Source organism: Tauraco erythrolophus, chromosome 11 (assembly GCF_009769465.1).
Source record: "Tauraco erythrolophus isolate bTauEry1 chromosome 11, bTauEry1.pri, whole genome shotgun sequence".
Lineage (NCBI taxonomy): Eukaryota > Metazoa > Chordata > Aves > Musophagiformes > Musophagidae > Tauraco > Tauraco erythrolophus.
In genome coordinates, this window is record NC_141475.1 from 3,947,858 (window position 1) to 3,974,220 (window position 26,363).

Genomic DNA, 26,363 nt, shown 5'->3' on the forward strand with positions numbered 1-26,363 from the left:
CTATAGATTTCCTGGAGAAAAATCGGGACACACTGAGTGCTAGTGTAATGCAAGCGGTTCATTCCTCCAAAAACAAATTCCTGAGAGAGATTTTCCAGGTGGAAACAACCCCACCTAGTCTGGGACGTGGGACCATCCGGCATCTTGGAGCTGACCAGGTCTACAAGGTTGGCTTACTGGCACTAGGTTGCAGAAAAAACTCATTTCTCCTCCCTTCCATAAGGCTCTGACTGTTCTTGACCTCCTTGTTCTTTTGTACTGTCTCTGCAAATCCCTATCCCTTTAATTCAACTCATTTCTGCAAAGGAGTCTCCAGGAAAAGTCAGGGTCTGGTGTTCATGCTCTAAATAAGTGTAACGTCAGTCCTGTCTCCTAGGACTGCATCCTTGAATATCTATGTAGCCACGCCTATAGGCTCTCATTGAAGCATGAGCTGTGCCACCTCCCCATATGTCATCAACTGGATGGGTTTGCTTTGTGTCTGCCTGAGCATCATACTGCATCTACATTGCCAGGATGGGTTAAATTAGTAGGAGGAAACAGCAGTTCAAAAGGTTCACTGGAAAGTACAAAGCCAGTACCTGTCCAGAAGCCAGCAGCTAAACTGCTGTCATACGGCACACGTAGCCAGTCTGCTGGGACCATAACGCCAAAGGGTCTAACTGGGCAATTGGCAGGAGGGTCCTGGCCTTTTCATTCTTGCAGAGGGCTGACAGGCTAGCACAAAGGAGCAAATAGCTGTGCTGTCACAGAAAGATACTCTGTCTCCTGCACCCAGTGACACCTGTAGATGCAGTTTCACTGCCCTGCATATTGCTCAACTTTAGCTCTCTCTCCTGACCCAGAGGCTTTGTGGCAAAGTTCATGATGGCTAATTATCACAGAAACATCTGTGCCTAGTGCTATAGGGAGCCTTGTCTGGTGCCTAGTGAAAATGAGGTTGTAAAGCGCAGTGGACTGGAAACAGTGTGGGACAGAGTTCAAGTTCTCTGTCCTGCTGCAGCTCCACATACCTTGATTTCTGAGCATTTAGCTACGTGGCGTCAGCATTGTGTGAAGGTACTTTTGCTTTTAACATTTATATCTTTCAGTTTTCCTGTCAGGGTACAGAACAAACAGTCAGCTTGCTATCTTACCTGTTATCTGGCTATTCTCCTGCCACTGTCTTCTGATCATGTCCTTTCTTCCTCAGTCTCTATCCCAATGCGGCTTTCTGCTCTCCAGAACATCTAGCCATGGACAGGTAAACATCCTGGGGAATAAGAATATCAGAAGTGGTACAAGGAGCAACAGAGAAGTGGCTTAGCATCTCTTAAATGCTATTAATACCTTAAGATTAAATATCAGATCTATCTACATTTCTCTAATGCTCTAATGGCTTTTGCTTCCTTACAGAAGATTGTGTGTTATTGAAAAAAAAAAAACTTTAAAAAACCCTTTCCTTAGGAGAACGTTTAGAAAGTATAGCAGCATGTCAAGAAAGGAGCTACTAAACATGGGCTACTGCCCATTTCAAAATGCACAGAAGTCAGCTGAAATACCCCTATTCATTTCAAATAGGTTGGGCCACTGTAAGGAAGCCTAAGAAGCAGGCTACAGAAAAGAATAGTGAATGAAGTGCCAGAAAAAACTTTGCTGTCCTGAGATCTCAGAGTTGCACTTCTGACTCACCAGAGGAGAAAAGTCACCACCACCTCAACAACAAATTCAGCTTTAATAGCGTTGTACGGGTGAGATCATGAGGACATGGGCCTCAGGCTTGTGTCGCCATCCCACTGATTTACTGGTACAGCAGAAAAGCCTCTAAGATCTGGGAGGGCAGATTGCTTTTAACTCTCATACAGCTTAAACATATATATGCTGTTATCGTATCTACTTCAAACAGATGCTTGCTAGCGTCAAGATGCATCAGAGCTGCTATGAGACATTCCCAGGAACTGTTTTCCAAAAGCACGAGTGTTTGGTCGCTGGAGGGCAGCCTTGCCCTGTAGCTAAAGCAGAAGGTGGCCACTTGAGTGTTAAAAGCGCACTTTAAACCTAAGAACCAGCGGAATGAGGTGCCATAAAGAACATGAAAGTGAGGGGAGCCACTGGACTTTAAATTATTTAGTTGGAAAAAATAAAACCAAAACCTAAAAGCCCACCAAAACCCCCAAAACAAGCAAAGTTTATATGTAGCTGTATTGTGCTGCAATAATTAGCTCCATGCCTGTGTGTAAAAGGCCAGTGGAGTCCTTTTGTTACTTGGAATCTGCACTGTAGTCACTGAAATATAATGTGCCCTTAAAACATACTAGGAGGTAGAAGCTTAGGCCTATTGTGACGATCTGTGTGAAAAAGACATAGGTGGAACTGTGCTATCAGAGAAGCTGTGGAAGTCAGGAGCTAGCTGCAGCCAAGTGCAATCCCTCTCGGGTAACACTATTGCAACTGGGAGCAAAATTCAACCCAGGAGAGGTGAGACATAAAGCACTTTATACACAGCCATAAACAGAGTAGCTCGTACCTTATCCTCCAGTAAAAATTTGCCTTTTCACTGCATACTGTGGTATTAATGAGCAAGGTGATCAGTCATCCTAATCACTAAGTCATGTGCTGTTCTGGATCTTCAGCCTTCCTAGTCAGCTATGAGATGGCAGCAAAATGCCTGGCCTGGAGGTTATTATTGCTTTGGGAGTGGCTGTTTCTCACCAAGCTCTCGGGCACACACGTGAATAACAGCTTGGCACCCAGGCCCTACATGAAATGAAGCCTTGGTTGGAAGAGACAGGCCTATGTGGGCTCCTGTGGGTGGAGTTTCTTCCACCACAGCCACTCCCACTGCTAGAACTTAGTGCCCAAGTAGGTGAAAGAGATCAGTGTGTTTTTTTTTCCACAAGAATAACCTGAAATTAGTAAGATGCAGATAGCTGATTCAGCTCACATGTAGGCAAATATATTTTTTTCTGGCAGTTGTGTGATACTGTTACATTGTACAAAAATACAAAGATTAATTAATTGGCCCTCTGACGTGAATGATGTAGCAGTCCTCATGTGCTTACTCTTGCCAGGGCTTGGATACCACCAAACGGCTCTCTACTCTGGGAGGACAGTTCAAGCAGTCCCTGGAAAAACTAATGAAAATCCTTGAGCAGTGCCAGCCATACTTCATCCGCTGCATCAAGCCAAATGACTACAAGAAACCGCTGGTAATGTTTTAACAATATGAGGTCTTGTCTTCAGTAAACTTTTTCACGAGAAAAAGCTGTCAGTTGCTCTGTAGCATTTTGTATCTGTACTTCGCCCAAGAAGAGCTGGAGTACAGGCTATTACTGCAATAAAAAGCATGGTAGGATATAGCATTGTTAATTTACAAAAACACCTCTAAAAAGCATCATAGAGTAAAAGATGGCAAAAAAGCACGTAGGTGTATTCATGAGAGGAGTTGTAAAAGCCTTTCCTGTAAAGATAAAGACAAAACTGGAGAGTTTCTAGCCCCTCAACAAGGGGACAAATGAAAAACATTAGGATCCAACAATGATCATACTATGAAACAGCCTGAGAGAGAATAGGAGAGCTGTTGGTGTTTGAGAGACGGGTGATGTGGCTTAATTTGAGACTACAGGAGAAGAGGAGTGAGTTTGTCATTAAGACGCTTGGCTGGACTTTGGGAGATCATGACCCAGTTCTACACTAAAACCTTGTATGGAGTTGGTCAAGTGAGTTAATAATTTTCAAGTCCTGCACATGGCTTAGTGAGCCTATTTTTAATTGGCATTAACGAGAAACTGGCAGCATGCTTTGCATGGCTATGCCCAAAGGGCCTAAGTTGCTACTGCAGTTACTCACACCTGCAAAATGATACGAACAATTTATTGTTCAGCTGAAATTGCAGTTCTAGAATTGAAAATGGTTGCTAAAGAGTGAAGTTAATGGACTGTTTCCACTGCTGATAAACACAAATTTGAAGACTCTTTGGGGTGACTTGTTTATGCCTGTAATTAATTAATTTAGTGCACTAAAGAAATTAGAAGTGCAATTAAAAAAGGCAGAGTAGGCCATTTTGCAGGCACTTTGAGGCTGGAGGTTAATAGATATGTTCTGAGGATGCTGCATGTGTAGCTTCTTTCAGTGCTAAGTCTCCTTTTCTGCTTTCCCTTTCAGTTGTTCGATCGGGAGCTGTGTGTCAAACAGCTGCGATATTCAGGGATGATGGAGACCATTCGGATCAGGAAAGCTGGCTACCCAATTCGCTACAGCTTTGAGGAGTTCTTTGAGAGATACAGAGTTCTCCTGCCATGGTCTCTTCGAGAACGGGTGTGTAAGCAAAAACTTGGTTTCAAGCTAATCTAACTTTTCCTTGTGAGGCTTTAGTCTTTCCCACAGTAGAAAGTTCTTGGATTATTGCTGTCACAGCTGAGAGCGCTGTCATGACAGGAACTGCCATCACAGGAACTGTAGCTAAATACTTACATACTCACTTGGACCTTAGCTGAAACGGTAGAGGTGCTTTTAGGTCCAGCTGTCCTTGACCTGGTCCACACAGGCATCCCAGGAGAGTGGCATCCCTGGAGGGTGGCATCCCCATTGCCCTCAGATGTTTCTTTTCTGTAATCACACACTTCCAAGGTCTCTGACATCCTACTGGCACTTGAACTCTGGAATGTTTGGCCATGCAGTCATGTTCCTCCTTTTCTTGACCATATGTGCGGAACCATTTTCATTCATTATACTGTCAGCCCAGAGGTCTGTACGACCTCATCTGTTTCTGTTCTTCGCCCTTTGAAATGCAGGGCAATAGGTCCTTATTTAGTACAGCTGCTGTGTTTCACAACCAAGCCCTAACATGATGATGCATGCTTTTGCATACCAGCTGAAGAATGATGCTCGACAGAGCTGTATCAGCATCTCCGAAGCAGTGCTCGGCAAGGATGAAAGCTGGCAAGCTGGAAAGACCAAGATTTTCCTTAAAGTAAGTAGAAAGGACAGTTTATTGTCTCTTCTCCTGAAAAACTGAGTGCTTCACAGTATAGCTTGACCTGCTTGTGCAAGAGTGGTGATGCAGAAGGACTGGGTTCTCTTACAAACTCTCTCTTGAACCTGAGGCTGGATCTTTGTTCCTGAAGGCCGAGTAATTTAATGGGCACAACTTGGTGTAGGAGAGGCTGATCCTGTTCTTGTGCGCCAGTGTTGCAGCTGAAACAGCACAGCGCGATGTACTGGTCTCTGCTCAAGCCTTGAACATAAAAAAGAACTGGATATGAGCACACTGTTGCAGGGGACCTTCTTGCCCATAGCATATACCTGGGTAAAAACAGTCTTATTGCAGGCAGATTCTCTGCTTGTTTTTGGCTATAGCGAGACATGGTGCAGTCAGGTGGCGTGCACTCTTCCTACTGCAGTTCCATAAATGCATTTTAATCACAGCTTGAACTACATCATGCTGGTTTTGGGCCTCTTTCAGCCCATGTGTCCAGTTTTCAGAAGTTGTGGGAGTGTTTGCTCAGCTGGCATATCTATGCTTTCTCTTAACAGGATCATCACGATACAGTATTGGAGCTGCAACGCCAAAATATACTCACAGATAAGGTTCTTCTTATCCAGAAGGTGATGAGAGGATTGAAGGACAGGTCAGTGATCGTATGGGAGGGAATGTGCTTTGGTTTGAAGCAGTAATTTTTATGGTGCATTTTAACACTCTTGTGAAGCATTTTTGAGTACGAAATGTATCAATTCCCCTTCCACTAGCCCTAAATTCAGTGCTTGTACATGTAAGAGCGCACAGTGCATCTGTGCAGATTTTGCACAGTTCTGGCTCAGTTTATTTTCATGATGCTTTTCAAAATGCAGGGCTGTGGCACATGCAGCTTCCCTGAAGAGAAGGGCTAGAAGGAGGATTTGCATTTAATATTTCTAGTAAACAGCAGGCATCTAGAAAACAGGAAATCCCTATGGAATCTGTGTCCTTCTCAGAGCTACAAGAACTCTCTTATTTTAGAGGTTAGGTCCCTTCCAGCCCTAACCATTCTATGATTCTATGATTCTATGATTTAGGATGCTTCTTTGATACAGGACATAGAAAAGAATCAGATAGAAACTAACTAGTCCTTCTCTTTGCCAAAGATGCACAATTCTTGCATCTTGTCTGGCTTACTTTGTAATATCTTCAGAAGTGAAATTTAGTCACTGTCAAGTAAATGTTTGTCCTCGTTAAATGCTTTATGTCATGATTTGTACTTCATCATGTATCCCTCAACCATAACCATGACAAAGGACTGAATCCTGTTTTGGTTTAGAAATACTCCTGACAGTAGAGAAGCAAGAACTGAAAAACATGACACAAATGCCCCGAAACTTCCCCCTTTTTTTCAAACTCTGCCTGCTATCTAACAGAGCATCACCTCTCCCTAAAAGCCTCACCTCGCATTTATTTTTAAACCGTCAGAGCTACGTGCCACTTCTGACAGCCACAGTGTGACTGTTTCTACCACGAGAAGTTCATCCTGCTCAGATGGGCTCCTAGTCCTGGCAGATAGGACACTGGGGAGCCAAGTGGTCATCAGATGGGGGAGTTGACTGGGGGAGTTAACTTATCGAGGCTTGATGCGAGGGCTTTTTCAATTCTTACAGAGCTCTCCTACCACAGCAATGGTCTGCAGTTGCTATGAGCATTTTTGCAGCATAAAGGGCCAAGTCATCTCAGATGTATTAAGTGGATTAGTAATACTTCTATCTCATCCTTTCTACTAGCAAATAGATAGCAAAGCAAATGGGAAAACACTTTGTGAGCTCAGCTGATTCATGGTGCTGCTTCACTTGCAAAATGAGCTGAGTCTAGATGAAATCTCTTAAGGCCTTTACAGAAAAGGTCAGGCAAAACAGCCTATTCTGGCCTTTCCATCAGCATAGAGAACATGTAAGAAGACAAAGAGTTTGAGTGAGGATAATTTTGTAACATGTGGTACAAAAGTATCTGTCCAGACTAATCTTTGTGCTGCAACAACAAAGGTATACTTTTCTTGGGTTACACAGAAGCGGGAAGAACAAGCCCTCGCTGACCTGGCAAGATGTCTACTAACAATTGAGCCGGTTAGTTTAACAATAGCTTTCCTGGCGCTAGTGTTCCTAGACAGCAGACAAGCCTGAGATCGGGCTCTAGACATGCCATAAAAGGAAAAAACCTGCCACCTTATTCTTTACTCTTGTCATAAGAAGCAGCAGAAATAACCTAATGTTTGTCACCTCACCTGTCTGTCTGCTTAGGAAGCAGTTTCTGAAACAGAGGAAGTCTGCTGTGGCCATTCAGTCAGCCTGGCGAGGCTACTGCTGCCGGAAGGATTTCAGAATGGTAAGACACAGGTGTATATATAAATATGGTGGGGTTTTTTAATATAGATAGATAGATAGACAGACAGACAGACAGATAGATATTTTTGCGTGTGTTTATATACTATGCCCTGTCAGACTGAATGGAGTATTAGGAATGAAGATATTCACAACTGAAGGGAGGAGAGGCAAGATGGCAGAGTGTAAAGAAGGGTGTAAAGTCCAAGGAGGGGTCTGGGACCTCTCAGGACTTACTAAACCTGTGACATTTCTGCCTTCTGGTGAAATAGTAACCCAACTAACCTCTGGCAGGTCTGGCTTCGGCAACCTAACACATGAGTGATCCCACATTTCTTCTAGTCAGGAGTCCAAGGCTGGCATTTGTGCATCATCACCATGGTATGAGAAAAGTGTCTTCCACAACTGTTACAGGAAAAGTGAGAATCTGTAAAAAATTACCAGAAAAATCATTATATCAGTCCCATATTATTAAAAATATTGCCTCATCTTCTATAGATGGAGGTTTTTCTTGGTGAGAAAAGCTACACCATATTGGGGGCACTCACATATTGTGTATTTGTGTGGCAGGGATTATTATTAATATATCCCATACATCCCATTCACGAGGAGCAGGAGAAACTGCCGGTTTCAGTCAGAAACATTTTCTGTTCTGCATCAGTGATGCAGTTCCTGTCTGAAGAGCCAGGCTGCTGTCCTGTGCTCTGCCCAACCCTCCTCTGCTGCTTTTCTTGGGAGTGTCACACCCAGCTCTCCAAGGATGTGCCTCCCCCTTTCACTTGGCTTCATTTCTGCTCTTTTCCTTCCCTTGTCATAATCCCAGGCTATCATTGTCATTTCCTGGAGCCAATCCCTAGAACAGGTCCCCAGAAGAACTCTATATAACCTTGGTTTTAAAAGCCTATTACTGGCAGAAAATAAAGCATAAAGGGCAACATCGCATTAGCCCCTTCCAGTGTCTTTTATCCAGTTACAGAATTTTGTTATCTTCTACTCATCCCAACTTACTCCCAGTCTCAATGGTTTGGAACCATAATCACTTTATTTTTCTCCACCTTCTACAGGTTATGCTGGGTTTTGGGCGCCTTCAGGCCCTCTACCGGAGCCGGCAGCTTGCTAAACAGTATGAAGCAACCCGGGCTCATATCATCAGACTTCAAGCCATGTGCCGTGGTTATCTAATGCGTCAAAAGATAGCAGAGCAGAAGAAAGCTGTATGTGTTATACAGGCATATGCAAGGGGCATGTTTGCTCGCCGAATCTACCAGAAGATGAAGAGGGAGGTATGCTCACAGATAGCTTGTGAACATATTGTTTCTGTGAAGTTCTGATAGAGATTTAATGACCAGCAAGTGTTACCAAAACATAGAACTGGATGTGGATATTTATTTTGAGCTCATCAAGTATGAAAGCAGAGTTTTAAGCAGACAGTCTTGTTTACATTTGCTTTCTGTGTTCATTATCAAGGATCAAAACTTCACTGACAGAGCTGAAATGTTTTTGACAGAAGGGAGGAGAAAAGATAAGATGTGCATGTGTATCAGTCACTCCTGGCAAGGGAAGATTAATTTCTACAGCAAGGCCTGATAATGTCACTTCAAAAGGGAATCCTAAGGCAGTTTATCTTGGTGTGCGCTGCCAGAGAAAATCCTGCACTTACTACCTTGGCAGTCCATAGCACATGGGAGGCCTTTCTATGGTTTCCTTTCTGTATCAATGCTGTACAAACAGGACAAAGCCAATTTGCAGATTTCTGCCTTTAGCCAGTTCCCTAAAATGCCCAATCTAGAACTGAGTCCCTGTTGGGATAAAGTCCTGGTGTGGACAGCTTGTTAATTGCAGAAGGGAGCTGGCTCAGCAGTTGTGAAAACAGTCACAGAATGGTCCTGTTGTCCACAGAACAAGTTCAAGCTGGAAGCCAGGAATATCCGCGTGGAAGAAGAGAAACGTCTCATCCAAGTCCTTGGACCAGTGAAAGCAAGGGAAGAAGCTATGAGATTAGAAGAGGTAAGCATACTGGCGGAGGAACACTGAATACTATGTTCCTTGGCTGACAAGATAGCTTGCCCAGCTCGCACCTGCGGACTTGCTCGAAGATCTGAGCACTGCTATATTTTAATAATATGCAGACATAGTTTTAAACCTATTTGTAATGATGCTTTAGAAATGGGCAAGGCAAACACATGGACATTTCTGTTTGCAGTATGAGCTGGCACTTTAGCCAAACAGGCACAACTACAGCCAGCCCCCTAACACAACACACTTTTAAATTTTAAATAATGTAGGGTTTTCTGCTGTTAGGAATTCTGTGTTTTTCCTGTATTATCTCTTGTTGATAAAGTTCTTGAAAAGTTGCACGTGATTGCCAATAGGCCAACAGTCTGTAAGGACAGCTGAAAGAGCAAGGCCTTGCTGCTGATGTGCTAGGCCTCTGTGACTGCTTAGCACAAGCAATGTTTGACTTCACATTCCAACACTGCACTAGCAGAGGTGGACCTCACTGCCATAACACCTTTGTAATAGCGTGTCATCCTCACACCCGTTCATTCCAGCAGAATGATGTTCCAGTCACGCCTAACCAGCTTCTGTGTTTCAAGGAACACCTGGCTACTCTGGAGAGAGAGGAGGCAGAGGAAAGACAAAGGAGGAATGTTCTTGACGATAAACCAACAGATCATGATATTATCAGTGACCAAGAAATGGTGGATAAAATTTTCGGGTTTTTACCTGCTATGATCGGAGGCCAAGAAGGAGAGGCTCCTCTAGGTTTCGAGGTATGGAGCTGCAGACTGGTAACGGGTCATGTTCATCCCTCGTGTAAGTCCACTAACTTTGTTGGAATTCCATCAGTGGTCAATTCTGATGTTCATTGTTTAGTGTTCATTAAACAATGAACAGTGAAAGAATCACCCAAATTTTGAATAGCTATTGCATATTTGTTTCTTCGGCTCAGCAGAACCTCTCCAAATAGTGCCATTCCCTGCATTTTGGTACCAACCACATGTTCTGCTGACAGTGCCCAGTGATTTTCCAACTGAAACAAGCTGGAAGCTCATGACCCAAGTTGGCCCATGTTCTTGAAAGCAAAATTTGAGATATACTGGTCCTGACAGCTGTGAAGGATGGAACTGGGTAGGGAGAGGTAGACAGAGTAGAATGGTCTGGGTGAATGCAGGATGTGAGCAATGAGATAACACCTGGATTTTCCATCAGCAATGTTTTTGCTGACTACCAAGAGAGGAAGGTCATATGGAATGGATGCATCTCAGAAGAACAAGCTCTGAGTCCCAATGATCTGTTGGTAGCAGCTGAAAATGGCTTTAGGGTTAGCTGAAAGGCCAAATTCTGCAGGACCTATGGCCAAGAACAAAAAAAAGTATAATAAGAATATCAGAGTACAGGGAGAGAAAATATGCTTCTTCCTCATGTTCTGCACAGGACTTGGAAACAAAGCCTAGTAAGCTGGATGAGGTGGACCTGGACATGGTTCCCATGAGTGTGGAGCTAGAAGAGGAAGCAGATGACTTGGAAGAATACACTTTCCCAAAGTTTGCAGCCACTTATTTCCAGGGTTCTTCTACACATACACATATCCGGAGACAGTTGCGGCACCCACTACTCTACCATGATGACAAGGACAACGTTCTGGTATCTTGCTTCTTGTTGTTGTTGAACCTTCTCTCTCCACAGCCCTGGCTCTATGTCTCCTCTCATCCTTGAGTCCCCCTGCCTTTGGCACAGCCCTGGGAACCAGAGACTTCAGAGCCAAGCAGATAGATCTAAGCACTTGTATGAAAGTAGTAGCTTCCATCAGCATTTTTTGGCACTTTGCAGGCAGGCATTTCACACAGATACCTGCCCAACACAAGATCTCTGGTCACCTTTAGTCTGCCTAAAGAGGGAACCCTGACATGTGTTTGATTTCTCCAGATATCTTTTCGGGGCAAAAATGGACTGGAGGGAAGTATCAGAGCTCACCTATCTCTCTAATTTTGTTAGGGTTGCCGATTATGAGTTAGGACAGAAGGGGGAGGCCCAGGTCTCCAATTTTTCTGTTGAACCATAGGAGGATTGAGGAGGGGAGTTATCCTTGATGCTAAGGAGCCTTGCAGAATGGAGGATCCCATGCTGCAAAAACTTCTCTGTTACTTGACTTTCTAGTTCTGGGTGTGAGGGCTTCTGGAAGAGTTTACTCCACTGCTTATCTGTCCAGGTGGGTAAACGCAGAGTGCCATTCAGCCAAGGTTTCTCCACCTCACTCCAGCCACAGCACACCTGCAAGGTGCCAGTAAAGGGAATGGTCAAGGCTCAGCAATCATACAAGTCTGACATTCACACTAGAGTTGTACCCTTTCTTTAGCATGAGAGTGTTGTGAATGTTGCTCTTATGTTGTTTGACATGAAAATGAAACTCTTGGTGTAAATGGCAGGAGGAGGTGAGAGTTTTAACAACTTGGGCTGAGTAAAGGATGAAAATGCTTTTATCTAAACAGGCAGAAATGGCATGAGGCTGTTGGTTCTCTTGGCAGTGTCTGACTCTGCTTTCTGCCACTACAGGCTTCTCTAGTTGTGTGGGTTACCATCCTGAGGTTCATGGGGGACCTGCCAGAGCCAGCAATGTTTGCCAAGAATTCCACCACCAAGAGCAGCTCCGTGATGACACAGATACATGACACATTTGGCAAGAAAAACCAGGTCCAGTTCAGGAACGACAGCCCAAATATGGTGAGAGAAGCAGGCTATGTTTGTATTTTCATTTGTTTTCCTTGGTTTCTGTGCTGTTCTACCAAGAGTGAGAAAAGCAAAGGAACCCTTTCATACTACTGTACTTGAAATGCCAGAAGTGCAAAAGGGTCCCTTGTCAGTCCTGGAAAGGCACTGCAACTCCTTCTGGCAGGAGGGAACAAATCAAAAACATCTCCATTTGAGCATCTTTCGATCCTTAATGAATCATTCTTGCTGTGCATTAAACTAATTTCCTCTAATGGTAATGTGTGTTGTAGAGAGAAAGCAGAAGGGATAACAGGATTTCGAAAGGGATCTCTTCCCTGAAGCTGAAACGGTCATCCAAGTTGACAGGGAAGGTAAGAGATGGAAATAAATTGCTTTCCCTAAGTCTTCTTGCCCAGAACCCTGTCTTCGCCTTCTGACAGACGTTGTGACAGCAACCACCCAGCTGGGAACTTATTCCCCTGCCAAGCCAGTGCAGCTCTCTGTATGAGATACCTGGTGCACTGTTCTTCTTTTGAAACTATCCCCATGTGCACCGCTGTCATTCATTCTCTGACAGATTTAACTCCATCCCTTTCAGCTGGAGAGTGACCTCTGAACACAGGGAACAATTTATTATCGAGAATTGTTGCTATTACAGAACAGTTTGCCCAAAGCTCTGAGCACTCTGAGAACCAACACGTGCTTAGGGCTGTAGAGGACAGTACAAGAAAGTTCTCCTAGCCAGTAATAGTGCTGTAACACTGTATTTTATGAGTTAGTTTGAGAGAGAAGGGGGGACATTTGGCCTGTTCCTAACTGCTCCTGCACTGAGCAGAAAGAGTTTTAGCCAGAAAGACAGAGAAGGAATGTCTCTCATTTCTGGGAGAGCTGCCTGGTAAGAGCGGAGGTTTCTAGAGCACTCTGGGGTTCTGCTTGGTTTCTTTCAGGTGACAGACCAGCTGAGGAGTGGAGAAGAGGCTTTCCAAGAGGATAGCTCAATCTCCGAGAGACCTATGTCCAACCTAGAAAAAGTGCACTTCATTATTGGCAATGCAATTCTGCGTCCTGCCATCAGGTAGGAAATTCGTACCTCCTTTCTAGGACCAGGCACCCTAATGGAAATTACTAAATTGGAAATTATTAAATTATTACAATGGAAATTAAATCAAGGAAATCCAGCATCCCCTTTCTACAGTCCTGGGGATTCCTGACTGAAAGCCCAAGCTAGTCATGTAGAACTGAGACTGTAGGCCACATACCTCTTCAGAGGATGGTTCAGCTTTATCAGAGGAGACAGAGAATGATTCTGTTGTTCAGCCCTCAAGCAATGTCCTCAAATCAGAGACAGTTGAAGGTCTGGCTTGCTGAGTATATCAGCCACTAGAAGAAGAAATCCTGCTCACAAGCGGTGTGAGGCTGGACCTTAGGCCAAGCATGGTGTGAGGATGAGACAGAAGCTGGTTGATTCTGACCTGACCCTGTGAATTCTCTCCTCAGTTTTAGCCAATTTTAGCTTATGCAACACTTTTCTTTAACAAAGACCATAAGCACAGGCCCTGCCTTGACCTCAGTCATGGGCTGCATTCCTCTCTACCATAGTTGCTTTGTTTCAGTCAAGAGGGTCCTGGAAGCAGATTCTCAGCTGGCAAAAATTGCCTTCAATCAACATACCATAACTGCCACAGGCTAAGTATCTACTCCCTCAGTCTATGATTCATCATATGTCCGTATCTGGGAACAAAAAGCTCATCCACCTTATGTCCTCCCATATCAGACTTGGCTAAATGTGTGTTCCAAGAGTCCAGAAAATTTAAGATTATTTTTAATCGCAGTTTTGTTTGTATGCAGATTTTTGTATGTTTCCCATATGTCCTTGCTGCAGGCAACTTGCATTTTCAGAAGCTCACTCTGAAGTGCCCTTTCCTCCATTCCTGTCCAAGAACTCACTCCAAGTTTACTAACAACGTAAAATTAAGCATGTGTCCCTCTGTCCTTGTCCCAAAATCCGCACATGAGCACACAGACAAGAGCCATATGAGATACAAGCCACATACTGTAGAGAGCTTAGAGTAAGTTTCACACGTGGAGGAAAAGCAATGCCATTTCACAGCTGGATGACCTGGCAGTTGTTATCCCTGCACAGTGACTTTGCTTGTCACAGGAGGTAATCCAGCATGGGAATTGCACTTGAAATGCCTGTGTAACAAGGGGGGACAAAGGGCACAAAGTATACCTTGAGCCTTTCCCTGCCAAAGCCAATGACATATTTATTTCCTGTGGTACAGTGCAGGTGGTATCCTGGCTAACGTGGTTAACCTAGCTTGGATCTACTTCATCATGCTACAATCATGCCAAGCTTGCAGTGGAAACGTAGCCCAAGACAGTTCAGACAGTGAATCATTATCTGTTGCTTTCACATGTTTTATTACAGAGATGAGATTTATTGCCAGATTTGCAAACAACTCACTGAAAACAGCAACAGGAACAGCTATGCTCGAGGCTGGATCCTTCTGTCCCTTTGCCTTGGTTGCTTTCCTCCTTCAGACACATTTGTGAAGGTACATTACTAACATTTCCTACAGCAGAAAATGCGGTAGCTGATCTGGTTTCTCGTGTATTTTGATGTTTTGATACAGATAGCCACATCAACTGTTCGGCTGCCATAGCAGCTGTGACTTTAGCAGAAACTGTCTCATCTCATAAGCTTATCTGGGTATTTAAATAAATGATTGCTGTACTCACATTTAATTATTTTTCATTACATGTCATACAAGTTGGATTCTGTTGTTGATCACAACCCTCATTTTAGATCTGTAATCTGCAAAGAATCTGGCAAATTTTAACCTCTCCAGTTCTGCCTTTCCAACATTAAAAAGGTGTCTCCAGTTACAATCCTAGTGATTAAATATACTCAGGAGGCCAATACAAAAATCACCCCCCATATTTTACCTGTTCTTATCCCACATCTCCAAGCTCTACAAAATCCAACAGAAATCTGGGCTTTTTCATCTTTCATCGTTCATTAATTTCCAAATTTAAATGGATTATAAATCCACTTCACCACAGGGTAAAAAAATAACAACCTGTGGCTCCAACTTGACATCAGCCTTCTTCCTAGGTCTTAGAGGCAAACAGAATCCATAGATGTGCCTAGATCTTCAGCCTTGCTTTATTGACACCCTAGCTTAAATGATCAACCTAATCATAAATGCTGCTAATTTGACTCTAGGAACAAACCAGACAAAAGCCATAGACATATTTCAACACCAGCCTTCATCTGAGGACTGTGAACCATGTAGAATTCATGAAAGACATGACCATACCCTATCTCCAGGAATATTCTTAATCATTAAAATAACCACATGACTGACCCATGCTTGCACTAAATACAAGTCCGTGCTTACACCACATTATCCAAGATATCAGAGCCATACAAACTCCAAAAGCTCAGTTTATCCAATCCTTCTCTTCCAATGTCCAACCTTAATCATGGATTTCAACTATTGATGTTGCCAGAGAACTTAGGAAAACTAAAAGTAACCATCATCAGCAGTCCTACCCTGCAATTAGCCCTCCTCCCAGCACTTTTGTTCATACAGAATGTCACAAGACTTCAGGATCTTCAGTTGGAAACACTAACCCCTGCTCTAACCTAATCATAAGAATAAAGTCTCCACTGTCTAATATTTATTGTTTAATTAGACACGGTGAATAGACTGACACAAGTCTTCCTCTTCAGACTAAAAGCTCTGCAGAATGAGGGAAAACTTGGTGTCCCAAACCTCCTTTTCCAAAACACTAATTCCAGCCCTAACCTTTAATACTTTCTGGTATATGAGCTGCAGAAGGTTTCTAATGTTTTATGAGGATTAGTGTTTCCTAACTCTTTCTTATGCTCTGTGCATATAGTACCTGCTGAATTTCATCCACCATGGGCCCACAGGCTATGCACCATATTGTGCTGAACGTCTGAGACGTACCTATGTCAACGGAGCACGGACTGAACCTCCGAGCTGGCTGGAACTTCAGGTAGCAACCTTCTTTTTGCTTAATTATATTGATATGTGTAATTTTATACTGGATTGTGTTTACTAACCTGTGCTAACAGATCTTCCTATGTCCAATTGTAGAAATCAATTGCACAAGGGAATTGAAGTCCACCTGCCTTCATCTGGGCAGCTTCTTAGATACACTTCTTCTGGCTATTCAGTTAACGTAATCTAGTGGAGGATGGAAGTGAAAAGCTGCAACACATGATTTTCAGGAAGATACCTCCATCCACTCAGGAGCCACAGGCTAGAACCACCTCCTGAGGGAAGCTCTTACCATCATTTGTGGAAAAAAACGAGCAGGGCTTATGCTTTTAAAATGGAGGGAGGAAGTATGTATGATAGGCCTATATTGCCCTCCCTCTTCTTTAAATGTCATCCTATAATTAGAAGGCACACACACGCATGCATGCACACACCCCCTTCAAGCGAAGACCTCAGTTCAAGTCTTTCCTAAATCGGAATGACCCTACTGCCTAACACACATCTCCCTAGGCAAAGTACTTGCTGCAGGCCATCTCTCCACTGATGCATGTAAGGCTGTACTCAAAAGCCATCAAGCCAAATAAGGCTCACAAAAAGTCTGTCAGTCCACACCGTTATGTGATAATCAGTTCCCTTGAGCTGTGGGGAGGAGGTAACTTGAGTCCAGTGCTGCCGCAGGGATATAATTTATATTTAAGACTCACCATGCATAGAAGAAACTGTGTGGGCGTTGGAGATTCACTTAAAGATTGGTGACTTTGTGTGGAGCTCTTAAATCTAAATGCTTTCTTCATTCTTCACAGGAAAGTAAGGTTTGCCCATAATTTGTTTCTCTCATTTAACTCTGACTTACAGGCAACAAAGCAGAAGAAACCCATTATGTTTAATGTCACCCTGATGAACGGCCAAAGCATCACTGTCCCTGCAGACTCTGCTTCCATTGCCAAAGAGATCTGTCAGTTCATAGCAGATAAAACCAAACTGAAGGATACGTTTGGATTTTCCCTCTACATTGCTGTGTTTGATAAGGTAAAGTGTAGAAAAATAAAATTAAAGCTTCCTTCTCTTTCTGGAGGGTTGCTGCTGTCCACCCAGGCTCACTGAGGACTACCTCTGACTTCTGGAAGCACCCCTGTCCCAGTCCTACACTCAAATCAAATCAGTTCTGAATCCCAGCTGAATCTCAGGACATGATAATCCTATTCTGCTTTTCTGTTGGCCACCCACTTAGCAATTCCTGCTGCAGGCCTGGACGGTTTCCTTTGCCAGGTCACACAATTGACTAGTGTCCCTGCTCCCATGCACAGTCTCCCATGCAGACTGTGGTCTCCCTCCCTGTTCTGAGATCCCACCTGCTCGTCACACGTGCAGCACTGCACAGCTGCTGGAGCAGGATGAAACTAGCAGGTCTCACACACGAGGGATCTCTGCTCAAAGACATATTTCCCATCTGCATTGCTGCACGTTACTTTCTTGTTCTGTGGTACAGCACTGCCCTATCATGTGGCACTGAAAGCCAAGGTCCTTGCCAGGGCTGCTGCTGTTAGCTCACATGCTGGGATTTTAGCTTCTCCTTCCCTTTGCCTTTTTTTTACAGTAATGCTGTAAAACAGACATACACAGCAGGATGACATCTTGTTGCTCAGAGTTAGGCATCAATAGCAAAGAAATTAATTCAGAGATGGCATTTTTGTTTAGACTACAGCAACACTTGCACGTGCACTTAAGGGGATATACAGGGGATAAGCAAAGTATAAGAAGACAAACAGAAGATTGCAAACCAGAGCTGCTTTGTCTTAACTTCTGACTTATTTTTCTCGATACGATCCCTGTGCATAAAAATACGCATGTTTACCAAAGTACAACTCGTGCATCCATCTGCTTACCTTTTCAGAGTTTTTCTTGCTGTCAGGAGCCCAGGAGCCCAGGTTTGTTGTCCTTCACTCAGATCCAAAGCAGGCACGCCAGTAAATGCAGTGTCCCTTTGTTCTAGGTCTGGTCACTGGGTGGGGGACGAGATCACGTCCTGGATGCCATCTCCCAGTGTGAACAGCTAGCGAAGGAGCGGGGCATACACGAACGCAATGCACCTTGGCGGCTCTACTTCCGGAAGGAAATCTTCACCCCCTGGCACAACTCCCAGGAGGATCCTATCAGCACTGATCTCATTTACCACCAAGTCATTCGCGGCATCCGGTTTGGAGAGTACCGTTGTGAGAAGGTGAGTCCCCTTATTCATCCTTCTAAAGAGACAAAACTATATGAACATTTCCCACATTAAAAAGCAGGAAGATGAATGAAGTTTCTAGTGGCTGTGAACGCCGCTTCCCTCCTTAATGAACAATTCCTGCCCAGGTGATTGTGCCAGCTGTCACACTGGCAGCTGTAATTAATACTACTTTTTTTTTTCTGCAGTGTTCAGTTCACATGGCAGCTGGAGGCATGTCCAAAGGGGCAATTTAGGTCCTTTTAAAATATCTTTGCTAATAATCTCTTTGATGCTATAATTTTGTGAAGTTCATGTGTCCTTATGCTGGATGACTGTCAAGAGTTATCCAGACAAAAATAGAGAAAACCCTATTCCTAAACTAGCTTCAAGGTTGAATGAGGCTATCTGGACTTTGAGACATCTTTCTAGGCCTCTTTTAATGGATTAATTGTTTCAGGAGGAGGATTTGGTGGAGATAGGTGCAAAATATTGTTACATCCAGTTTGGCGATTCCATCCACAATGAACTTGTGCAGAAGGTGCTCCATGACTGCATCCCAGTGAAACAGCTGAAGTCCAAGCCCCTGGAAAAGTGGGTGAGCCTTATAACCTACGCGCATGCCAAGGTAAGATGTTTGTTTGGCACTACCGGATAACCACTCTCGAGCACCGGCTTCTGCTTCTTTCACTCTTTCCATTTATGAATAGTCTGTTGGAGAAAGAAGGAAAAAACATCTCGGTTTTTATATCTCAAATAGTTAATTAGGGCTGGGGGAACGGAGAACCTTTTCACTCACTCTTCCACATAGGGCTCAACAGAGAGGGTAGATTAAAAAAAATATATTTAAATCTCTAAATAGAGTATCTTTTAAGGCTGTCTATCTCTCACCTGACAACTGAGTCAGGATGGGCATGGAATGGAATATTGGTTTTGATCTGGAAATGGATTACCTGAATTATTTCCATGGCACCCAAAGCGTGTTAGACTCTGAACAGATCAGTCAGTGGGGATTTGAGGGAAATCCACATGCCTGTGGATGTGCTGCATGTGTCTTGAGCCCCCGGAGGCTGTTCCTGATTTGACCTTCTCCAGGTACCCTTGACACCAGTGACAGCAGAGGGCTGTTGGGAACCTCTGGGATCAGGCCTGCTCTTTATTGTCTGCAAATCACGCAAACCAGATTTTAATGGGCTTCTTTTTATATTGCAGGCCCCATATACACAGGACCGTCTTTCCAGTCAGACTGTGAAGGAACAACTTGTAGATTTTGCTCGCTTTCAGTGGCCTTTGCTTTTTTCCCGATTCTTTGAAGTCACTAAGTTTTCAGGTAATACCTGGAGCCTGGGAGTAGAGGACAGATATCAGATCAATAGAGGAGAACTTGCATAGCATTGATAAGGAGTTTTTTCTGCATTTTCAGGTCCCAGCTTGCCCAAGAACCACTTTATCGTTGCTGTAAATTGGAAAGGTATCTGCTTCTTGGATGAGTCAGAAAAGCGTCTCCTTGAGCTGACCTTCCCAGAGATAACTGGCATCCACACCAACAGGTGAGTGCCCCAGAAAGACAAGATCTGAAGAAGGCATCTCTGCCCGTAGTTAGAAAGTCTTCCATGTAGGAGGGAAGTGTACTTTCTCTGCTATTCCCCTAGGTGATTTGATCTGAGCCTGGAAAGGAAGTTTAGCCTAGGTCGGGGAAACAGAAAGGGGCAAGTTCTGAGCAGCCTGTAACTGAAACAATGAAATGGCTGCATATTCCCAGCTGGTAGAAGGAAAGATGATCCTGCTCAGTCAGAATGCTGTAAGGAAGCACAGACACGTATCAAGACAAGAATGGCCCAAACAACTAACATAGTTAAGCCATCTTCTGTTATGTGTGCTGGGAGTTTGTGTACTTCTCAGGTGTGATAGACCAGAACGGGATAACTGAGGGTAAGAGGGTAACCATTGGCTTGCTCAGGGCACACATCCTTGCATCAGATCACTCAGAGAATAGTCTCACATACACAAAAAAATAGCTTTGTGAGGACTGTAACAGACTTAATTAGTTGCCCAGTTACTCCAAAAGAAGGTTGCTCTTTTGTCTATAATGAAGCACTTTTGTACAAAACACAGTGGAGTCCAGAGTGAACCTGAACCACTTTAGTCCTTACACCTACCAACTCATGAGAAGGCAAATTAAGAACTACCAATACTCACTGTAAGGGAGTTGTCTGCACAGAGGGGTAGGTGCCTTGACTGTGATTGCAGATGGGTCTGTAAGTTTTTCAGATGCTTTGGTAACAAACTGTTCAATAATACATAGGGCAGTGAAATCATTTGGACAGAGCTGCACTCTCATCACACTTCGTGCCGAGGAGTTTGTCCTGACATCTGTAAACAGCGTTGTCATTGCTGAACTGGTGGTCATGTTCCTGGAAGGACTGAAGAAGAGATCACAATTCGCTGTGGCAATGCATGAGAAAAAATCCCAAGGTAAGTCTTATAACTTCTCTACAGGGTAGGAAAGAAATCTTGAAAGAACTCACAGCACTTGTTTGAAAGAGCTCAAAGAGAAGACTTTGGGACTCGATGCAGACCAGGACTTGGGAGTGCTGGTGGATGAGCAGCTCAACATGAGCCGGCAATGTGCGCTGGCAGCCCAGAAAGCCAACCGTGTTCTGGGCTGCATCAAAAGAAGCGTGACCAGCAGGTTGAGGGAGGTCATTCTGCCCCTCTACTCTGCTCTCGTGAGACCCCACCTGGAATACTGTGTTCAGCTCTGGAATCCCCAACATAAGAAGGACATGTAGCTGCTGGAGTGGGTCCAGAGGAGGGACACAAAGATGATCCGAGGGCTGGAGCACCTCTGCTATGAAGACAGGCTGAGAGAGTTGGGGCTGTTCAGCCTGGCGAAGAAAAGGCTCCGGGATGATCTTATAGCAGCCTTCCAGTACTTAAAGGGGACCTACAGGAAAGCTGGAGAGGAGCTTTTCACAAGGGCGTGTAGTGATAGGACAAGGGGCAATGGCTTTAAACTGAAAGAGGGGAGATTTAGATTAGATATAAGGAAGAAATTTTTTACTCAGAGGGTGGTGAGGTACTGGAACAGGTTGCCCAGAGAAGTTGTAGATGCCCCATCCCTGGAAGTGTTCAAGGCCAGGTTGGATGAGGCTTTGGGCAACCTGGTGTAGTGGAGGGTTTCTCTGCCCATGGCAGGGGGGTTGGAACTAGATGATCTTTGAGGTCCCTTCCAACCCTAACCGTTCTATGATTCTGTGATTCTAAGAGGGAACAACTTCAGCAAGAATCCCTTTGTTCTGTGAGGGATGCATGGTGATCAGAACAGCAATACAGAGTATAAGGCAATGTGATTCAATACCTTTGCATACAAATTACCTTTCCTTCCTCCTTCTACTTCTTTACATATTTTATTTAGATAGTACAGTGTCCACCAACTCAGCCTGTTTATAGTAGGAAGTTGGATCTGGGCTCCCTGGAAATACTTTCCAGAAGAATTTCACAGAGGCGATAAGCTGGAATTTTCTGTGGAATATAGCTGGCTGGAACAGACAAGAGGGAATTAAAATGTAAACATTAACTTCACCTATTTACAACTATTGAGTTCCTTTCCATGCTTTGCTGCCAGTCCTAGACACAAAGTCAAAAATCAAAATCAGGCTGTCAGAGAAAATGTGATTTCTCTGAAGTGGTACTGGATAATGAGCCATATTTACACAAATCACTTTATTGCTAATTGAATTCAGGCCTTCAAAATACGGCCCGTCTTTCACGTTGCAATTGCTTTGCATTCTCTTGGACTGTCAAGCCTGAACAATACTCCCTTATTCTGTTTTCCAGAAGACCCTGCCATCCTGTCCTTCAAGAAGGGAGACTTGCTGATCTTCACTGAAGACAAAAGGATGGATGCAAACTCTGGCTGGATCTGTGCCCAGAATGAAAGGACGGGCAAAACAGGGAATGTATTTTTGGAGGACATCTACATCATTCCTTCTCTCACAAAACCCTCTAGTCAACTGCTGGTAAGAAAAGCTGAGCATTCTCTTTGAAGAGACTGGAAGATAGCAGGATTAAATATGATTAAATTTATAACTGGAAGTTAATTGTTCCTCCAAAGTCAGACAAGTTCTATACCTCCTATTGAAGCAAAGCATTTCATTCTGTCCTGCCTGAAAACAAAACTAAACCTAGCCCAGACTAAGAAGACTGCAGTTGCTAAAAAGTAATGACTTTCAAAGAAATGGTCCGTTCACCATTAGGGATTTCAGTGCCTGGAACTGGTAGCAATTAATGGAAATGGGTATTCAGTTGAATTTTCCTGCATTTGCACTGGGCTTGATTGGTGATCATACATTACATCTCAAGGGAAGCTCCAAGAGCAGCATGTTACTTTAAAAGAACAAGCTCTTTGAAGGAGTCAAGGTTTCCCATTGATCACTCTGTCTGCTAATAATTTTGTCTTCAGTCTTGGAGATTAAGTATATTGGATAGCGTGATAACAAATAAAAGCTGAGAAAGTGGGGGAAAAACACACTAGTAATAAGCAGGTGGTTTTTTAACAAGTGTTGTGCTTTGGGACAAACACATTTTGATGGCCGCTACTGTTGGGTCTATGGAAATTACTTCCTTGAGTTGACCAATCCCAAGTCTTTTCTGAGTCTCTGAAGATGCTGCTTAGGGGACAGAAGGTCTCCTGCAGCACAGAGTACTCAAGTTTGGTATATACCATCTGCCCATATATGCTGAGTAACACCTGACAATCTGTGCAGAGACCTGTGTCCTTGTGACATCTCTAAGTGGCTGTGTCATTCCAGAGTTTGCTGATGATGTCTCCAGATCAGAGGAGGACAGCTTCACAGAACTCCTACATGGATGAACCTGATGAAGAGGATCTCAAAGTGAAGCCTTACACCCTGGAGGAGTTCTCCTATGAACACTTCAGGTGAAGCTCTCTGTGCAATGTGCACCTTAGGAAAGTTCTTGTTGATCTTCAGTCATTCTTAAAGCCTAGGATGCAACAGGATCTCCCATTTCTGATTGGGTTTCTTCTCTTTGTTCCCTGTAACAAAGTGTGACTTTGGATGTACAGAGATTCTGGCACATGGCCTACTTGTATCTTTTTTTCTGCAGAAATGCAAAGGAAAAGCTAAAAGAACCCCAACTGGACTTATTTATTTCCAGCAGGCCCTATTCTTACTTCATACCCTTCTTCAGCACTTACCAGCTAGCGAGGATACACCACATCTAAGGCCTCAGAGACTAAGGGAAAAACTAGTCTTCTAAAACCTCTCTTGTTTTTGTAAGCTTTCTCTCTTCTGAATCTACAGGAAACTACATTTTCCTATTCTTGTTGACCTGCATAATCAAAAGACATATGAAATCACTGTTGTGGGAAAGAACATGCCTAGAGATAAATCTTTGTGATAATGACCTCCTATGTTCATACTGATCCAGTAATTTTGTATTGCCTGCATTTGTCTTCATTCAGGACTCCTGAGAAGGAATCCATCAGCAAAGCTGTCCTCCAGAAATCCCGTGGGCGCAGTCAACTGTGGGCACACTCTAAGGAGCCCTTGAAACAGCCCTTGCTGAAGACAGCGTGCACAGACCCTGATATTAGGGATTTGGCCTGTCAGGCCTTCATTGATATCCTTTCACTTTTCTCTTTGGGACCTGAGAACACTTTGGGGAAGGAAGAGCTAGCTACCTCCACCAAACTCACCTCCATTGAGATAATACCGCATCCACATTACAGGGGACACATTTACATCAAGGTGGGGAGTATCAACTCTGTTTCCCTTGTCTACAGAGGAAAGGTTCCTATTCTCTCCCCATGCTTGACAACTCCTGATGGCTCACTTAACCGAGAATATGGCTTTAGGAGCAAATGAGGTTTTACTGCATCTGCCCAGCACAAGCAGCTAATACAGTACAAATTGCAGCCCAGCAGTGACTGCTGCACAGGGAAAGGGAGTAGGGGACAGGAAGGGAATATGTTCCAGACCCTCCTCCAGTATTTGTCACTTAGATATCAACAGAGTCACTAGCAGGTTAGGATCCAGGTGAGACTTCTCGTTTACCTTCCAAAATTGGCCTGCTTTTGTCCTTAACAGCACATTCACCCATCATGAAATTCATGGGAGACTATCCCTCAAAGCAGGCGCACTCCTCTGCGGAAGTCACTGACCAGATATTTGTAGCAGCTATCCAGGAGGAGGTCCTGCGGGATGAGATTTACTGTCAGATTATGAAGCAACTGACTGAGAACAGAAACAGGTACTCACCTGGGTGCAAACACCAGAGCCAGAGCTCAAGTGCAAGTGGGGATCAGGAACCCCCGCTATGCTTGTGATGGGGCAGAGGGGAAGGATGGCCAAACGTTGCAGTGATACCTTCCCTTCCCGCTTTTTCCAGGCAGTGCTGTAGGCCTCACCTTTGTGGAGCACTCGGCAGTGAGAGGCCACAGAGTAGGACCATTATCCGTCTCCCTTGAGCTACTGCTTTGCTCTCATCAGCATTCAGTGCTCATCTCTGTGCAGTATGGTGTGAGGTGGGCAAGGTGTTACTGAAGCCCTCTTACTCCCAAGGCAGTCTGTGGAGAAAATATGGCACTGCGTGGAGTTCTTGCATGCTTTCAGTGACTGCTCTGCCAGCCCTCCATTTAAGTTTCCCAAAGACAGTATTTCCCTCCTATAAGCACATAGTTCACACTAGCTCTTTCATCACCAATGAATACTTTTGAGTAGTTATATTAATTAGGTTACACAACTGCTTACTTACTTCTCCACTCAAAAGATGATAAATCTGACCTACTTCCAGGGAAACTGAATCACAAAAAGAAGCTTAAAATAATACTAGTTATTAACAAAATGGTTTGTCTTTTTCTAGCTGCATTGTGTCACTGCAAAAGTTAGAAAAGCTTCGATTTGTTTACTTTCTTTCTTACTGTTCCACAAATACTAAACTTAGTGGAACTTTGACCATGTGAGTAACTATTAAATGGTAAATTGCCTTGTGTGCAGTAAATCTTACAGGCTATTTAATGCATAGTCTGTAACCATGGTGCCAGTGCCATGCCTGATGTACTCTACCAATTTAATCCTGTGGGTCATTCACTGTTTTGAGAGGGATCACTGACGTGGAAAAAAACAATGCTTGAAAGGTGGCTATTTCCATATATTTTCATTAGAACAGCCAGAGCAACAAATCTTTCATCCTTCCCAGGCTACTGCGCTGTGGACCATGTCCCGCTCTCACACAGACACAAACACCACTGACCTATAGAATATAAATGGGATTAAAATAGTGTGTCTTCATCTGCAAAATTAGAAAAGTAAATGGGAATAAAGAAGCCAGGACCTCTTTATTCAGCAGAGCCTGGTGCCCGTTGAAAGGCAGACCTGCTGACTTTCCCAACCAAAACCACTTCACATCATTTAGTGTTTCAGAGCAACCCCTGAGACACAGCTGAAGTGTGTTCCACTCCTGGCTTTGAAGGTAGAATGACTGACCACCTCCTGGCCACAGAACCTTTCTTACTGGTGAAGGTGAGATGCCAGAAGAGCTTTGACTGGCAGATTTCACAGGTCCAGAGGCTGGACGAACTGGCTTTCTGCCTGAAAATTGTACAAACTTGATCTGGAGCATTTAAGAACTGTAACTACCTCATTACACAATTGCAGCTACATGCTCATTTTTCAGAGTAGGAGCACGCGTGAGGGAAAGTCAATGGCATGCCAAGTGCTTGTGCCCTGAGCCAAGCTGGCTAGCACAGAGGGCAGGTGAATACAAACAGCGGATGAAGCACTATCCAAATATATGTGAGCTTGAACAGCAAACTGACAGTGGCTTTCCAAGAGGATGGCACCAGAGTCACTGCTGCCATGATGACTGTTAAACTAAAGCTTATATTTATTCATGAAATTTGCAACTGTCATCAATATTTATCAGCCAGGATTTAGCATTGTCTTCGCATACGGGCTGTGGTCGTTGCTTAGAAAACAGCTGCCAGATCCTGTGTGAAGGCTCTGTTGATTTGCAGCTCTCTGCTGAATGGAACAACATGCCATGCTGGGAGTGTGTTTCTC

The 26,363-nt window shown here is 43.9% G+C and overlaps 1 protein-coding gene across 3 annotated transcripts in view; it reads left to right on the forward strand.

Annotated features, from left to right (window-relative positions):
* Positions 1-26,363, forward strand: part of MYO7B (myosin VIIB) — a 48,281-nt gene that overhangs the window by 12,372 nt on the left and 9,546 nt on the right. The window contains exons 14-38 of one of the 3 annotated variants that reach the window (XM_086618666.1): positions 7-167; positions 1,193-1,243; positions 3,051-3,188; positions 4,144-4,296; positions 4,853-4,951; positions 5,515-5,609; positions 7,243-7,327; positions 8,388-8,606; positions 9,921-10,097; positions 10,762-10,971; positions 11,881-12,057; positions 12,327-12,407; positions 12,984-13,111; positions 14,468-14,594; positions 15,946-16,065; positions 16,926-17,099; positions 18,064-18,291; positions 18,737-18,904; positions 19,489-19,606; positions 19,700-19,826; positions 20,582-20,751; positions 22,117-22,298; positions 23,091-23,218; positions 23,765-23,922; positions 24,399-24,552. In XM_086618666.1, the coding sequence (XP_086474792.1) occupies positions 7-167; positions 1,193-1,243; positions 3,051-3,188; positions 4,144-4,296; positions 4,853-4,951; positions 5,515-5,609; positions 7,243-7,327; positions 8,388-8,606; positions 9,921-10,097; positions 10,762-10,971; positions 11,881-12,057; positions 12,327-12,407; positions 12,984-13,111; positions 14,468-14,594; positions 15,946-16,065; positions 16,926-17,099; positions 18,064-18,291; positions 18,737-18,904; positions 19,489-19,606; positions 19,700-19,826; positions 20,582-20,751; positions 22,117-22,298; positions 23,091-23,218; positions 23,765-23,922; positions 24,399-24,552 (3,628 nt within the window). Of the gene's footprint in view, positions 1-6; positions 168-1,192; positions 1,244-3,050; positions 3,189-4,143; positions 4,297-4,852; positions 4,952-5,514; positions 5,610-7,242; positions 7,328-8,387; positions 8,607-9,222; positions 9,331-9,920; positions 10,098-10,761; positions 10,972-11,880; positions 12,058-12,326; positions 12,408-12,983; positions 13,112-14,467; positions 14,595-15,945; positions 16,066-16,925; positions 17,100-18,063; positions 18,292-18,736; positions 18,905-19,488; positions 19,607-19,699; positions 19,827-20,581; positions 20,752-22,116; positions 22,299-23,090; positions 23,219-23,764; positions 23,923-24,398; positions 24,553-26,363 lie in introns of all 3 variants that reach the window. The other 2 variants (XM_086618663.1, XM_086618665.1) reach the window with 2 other exon arrangements.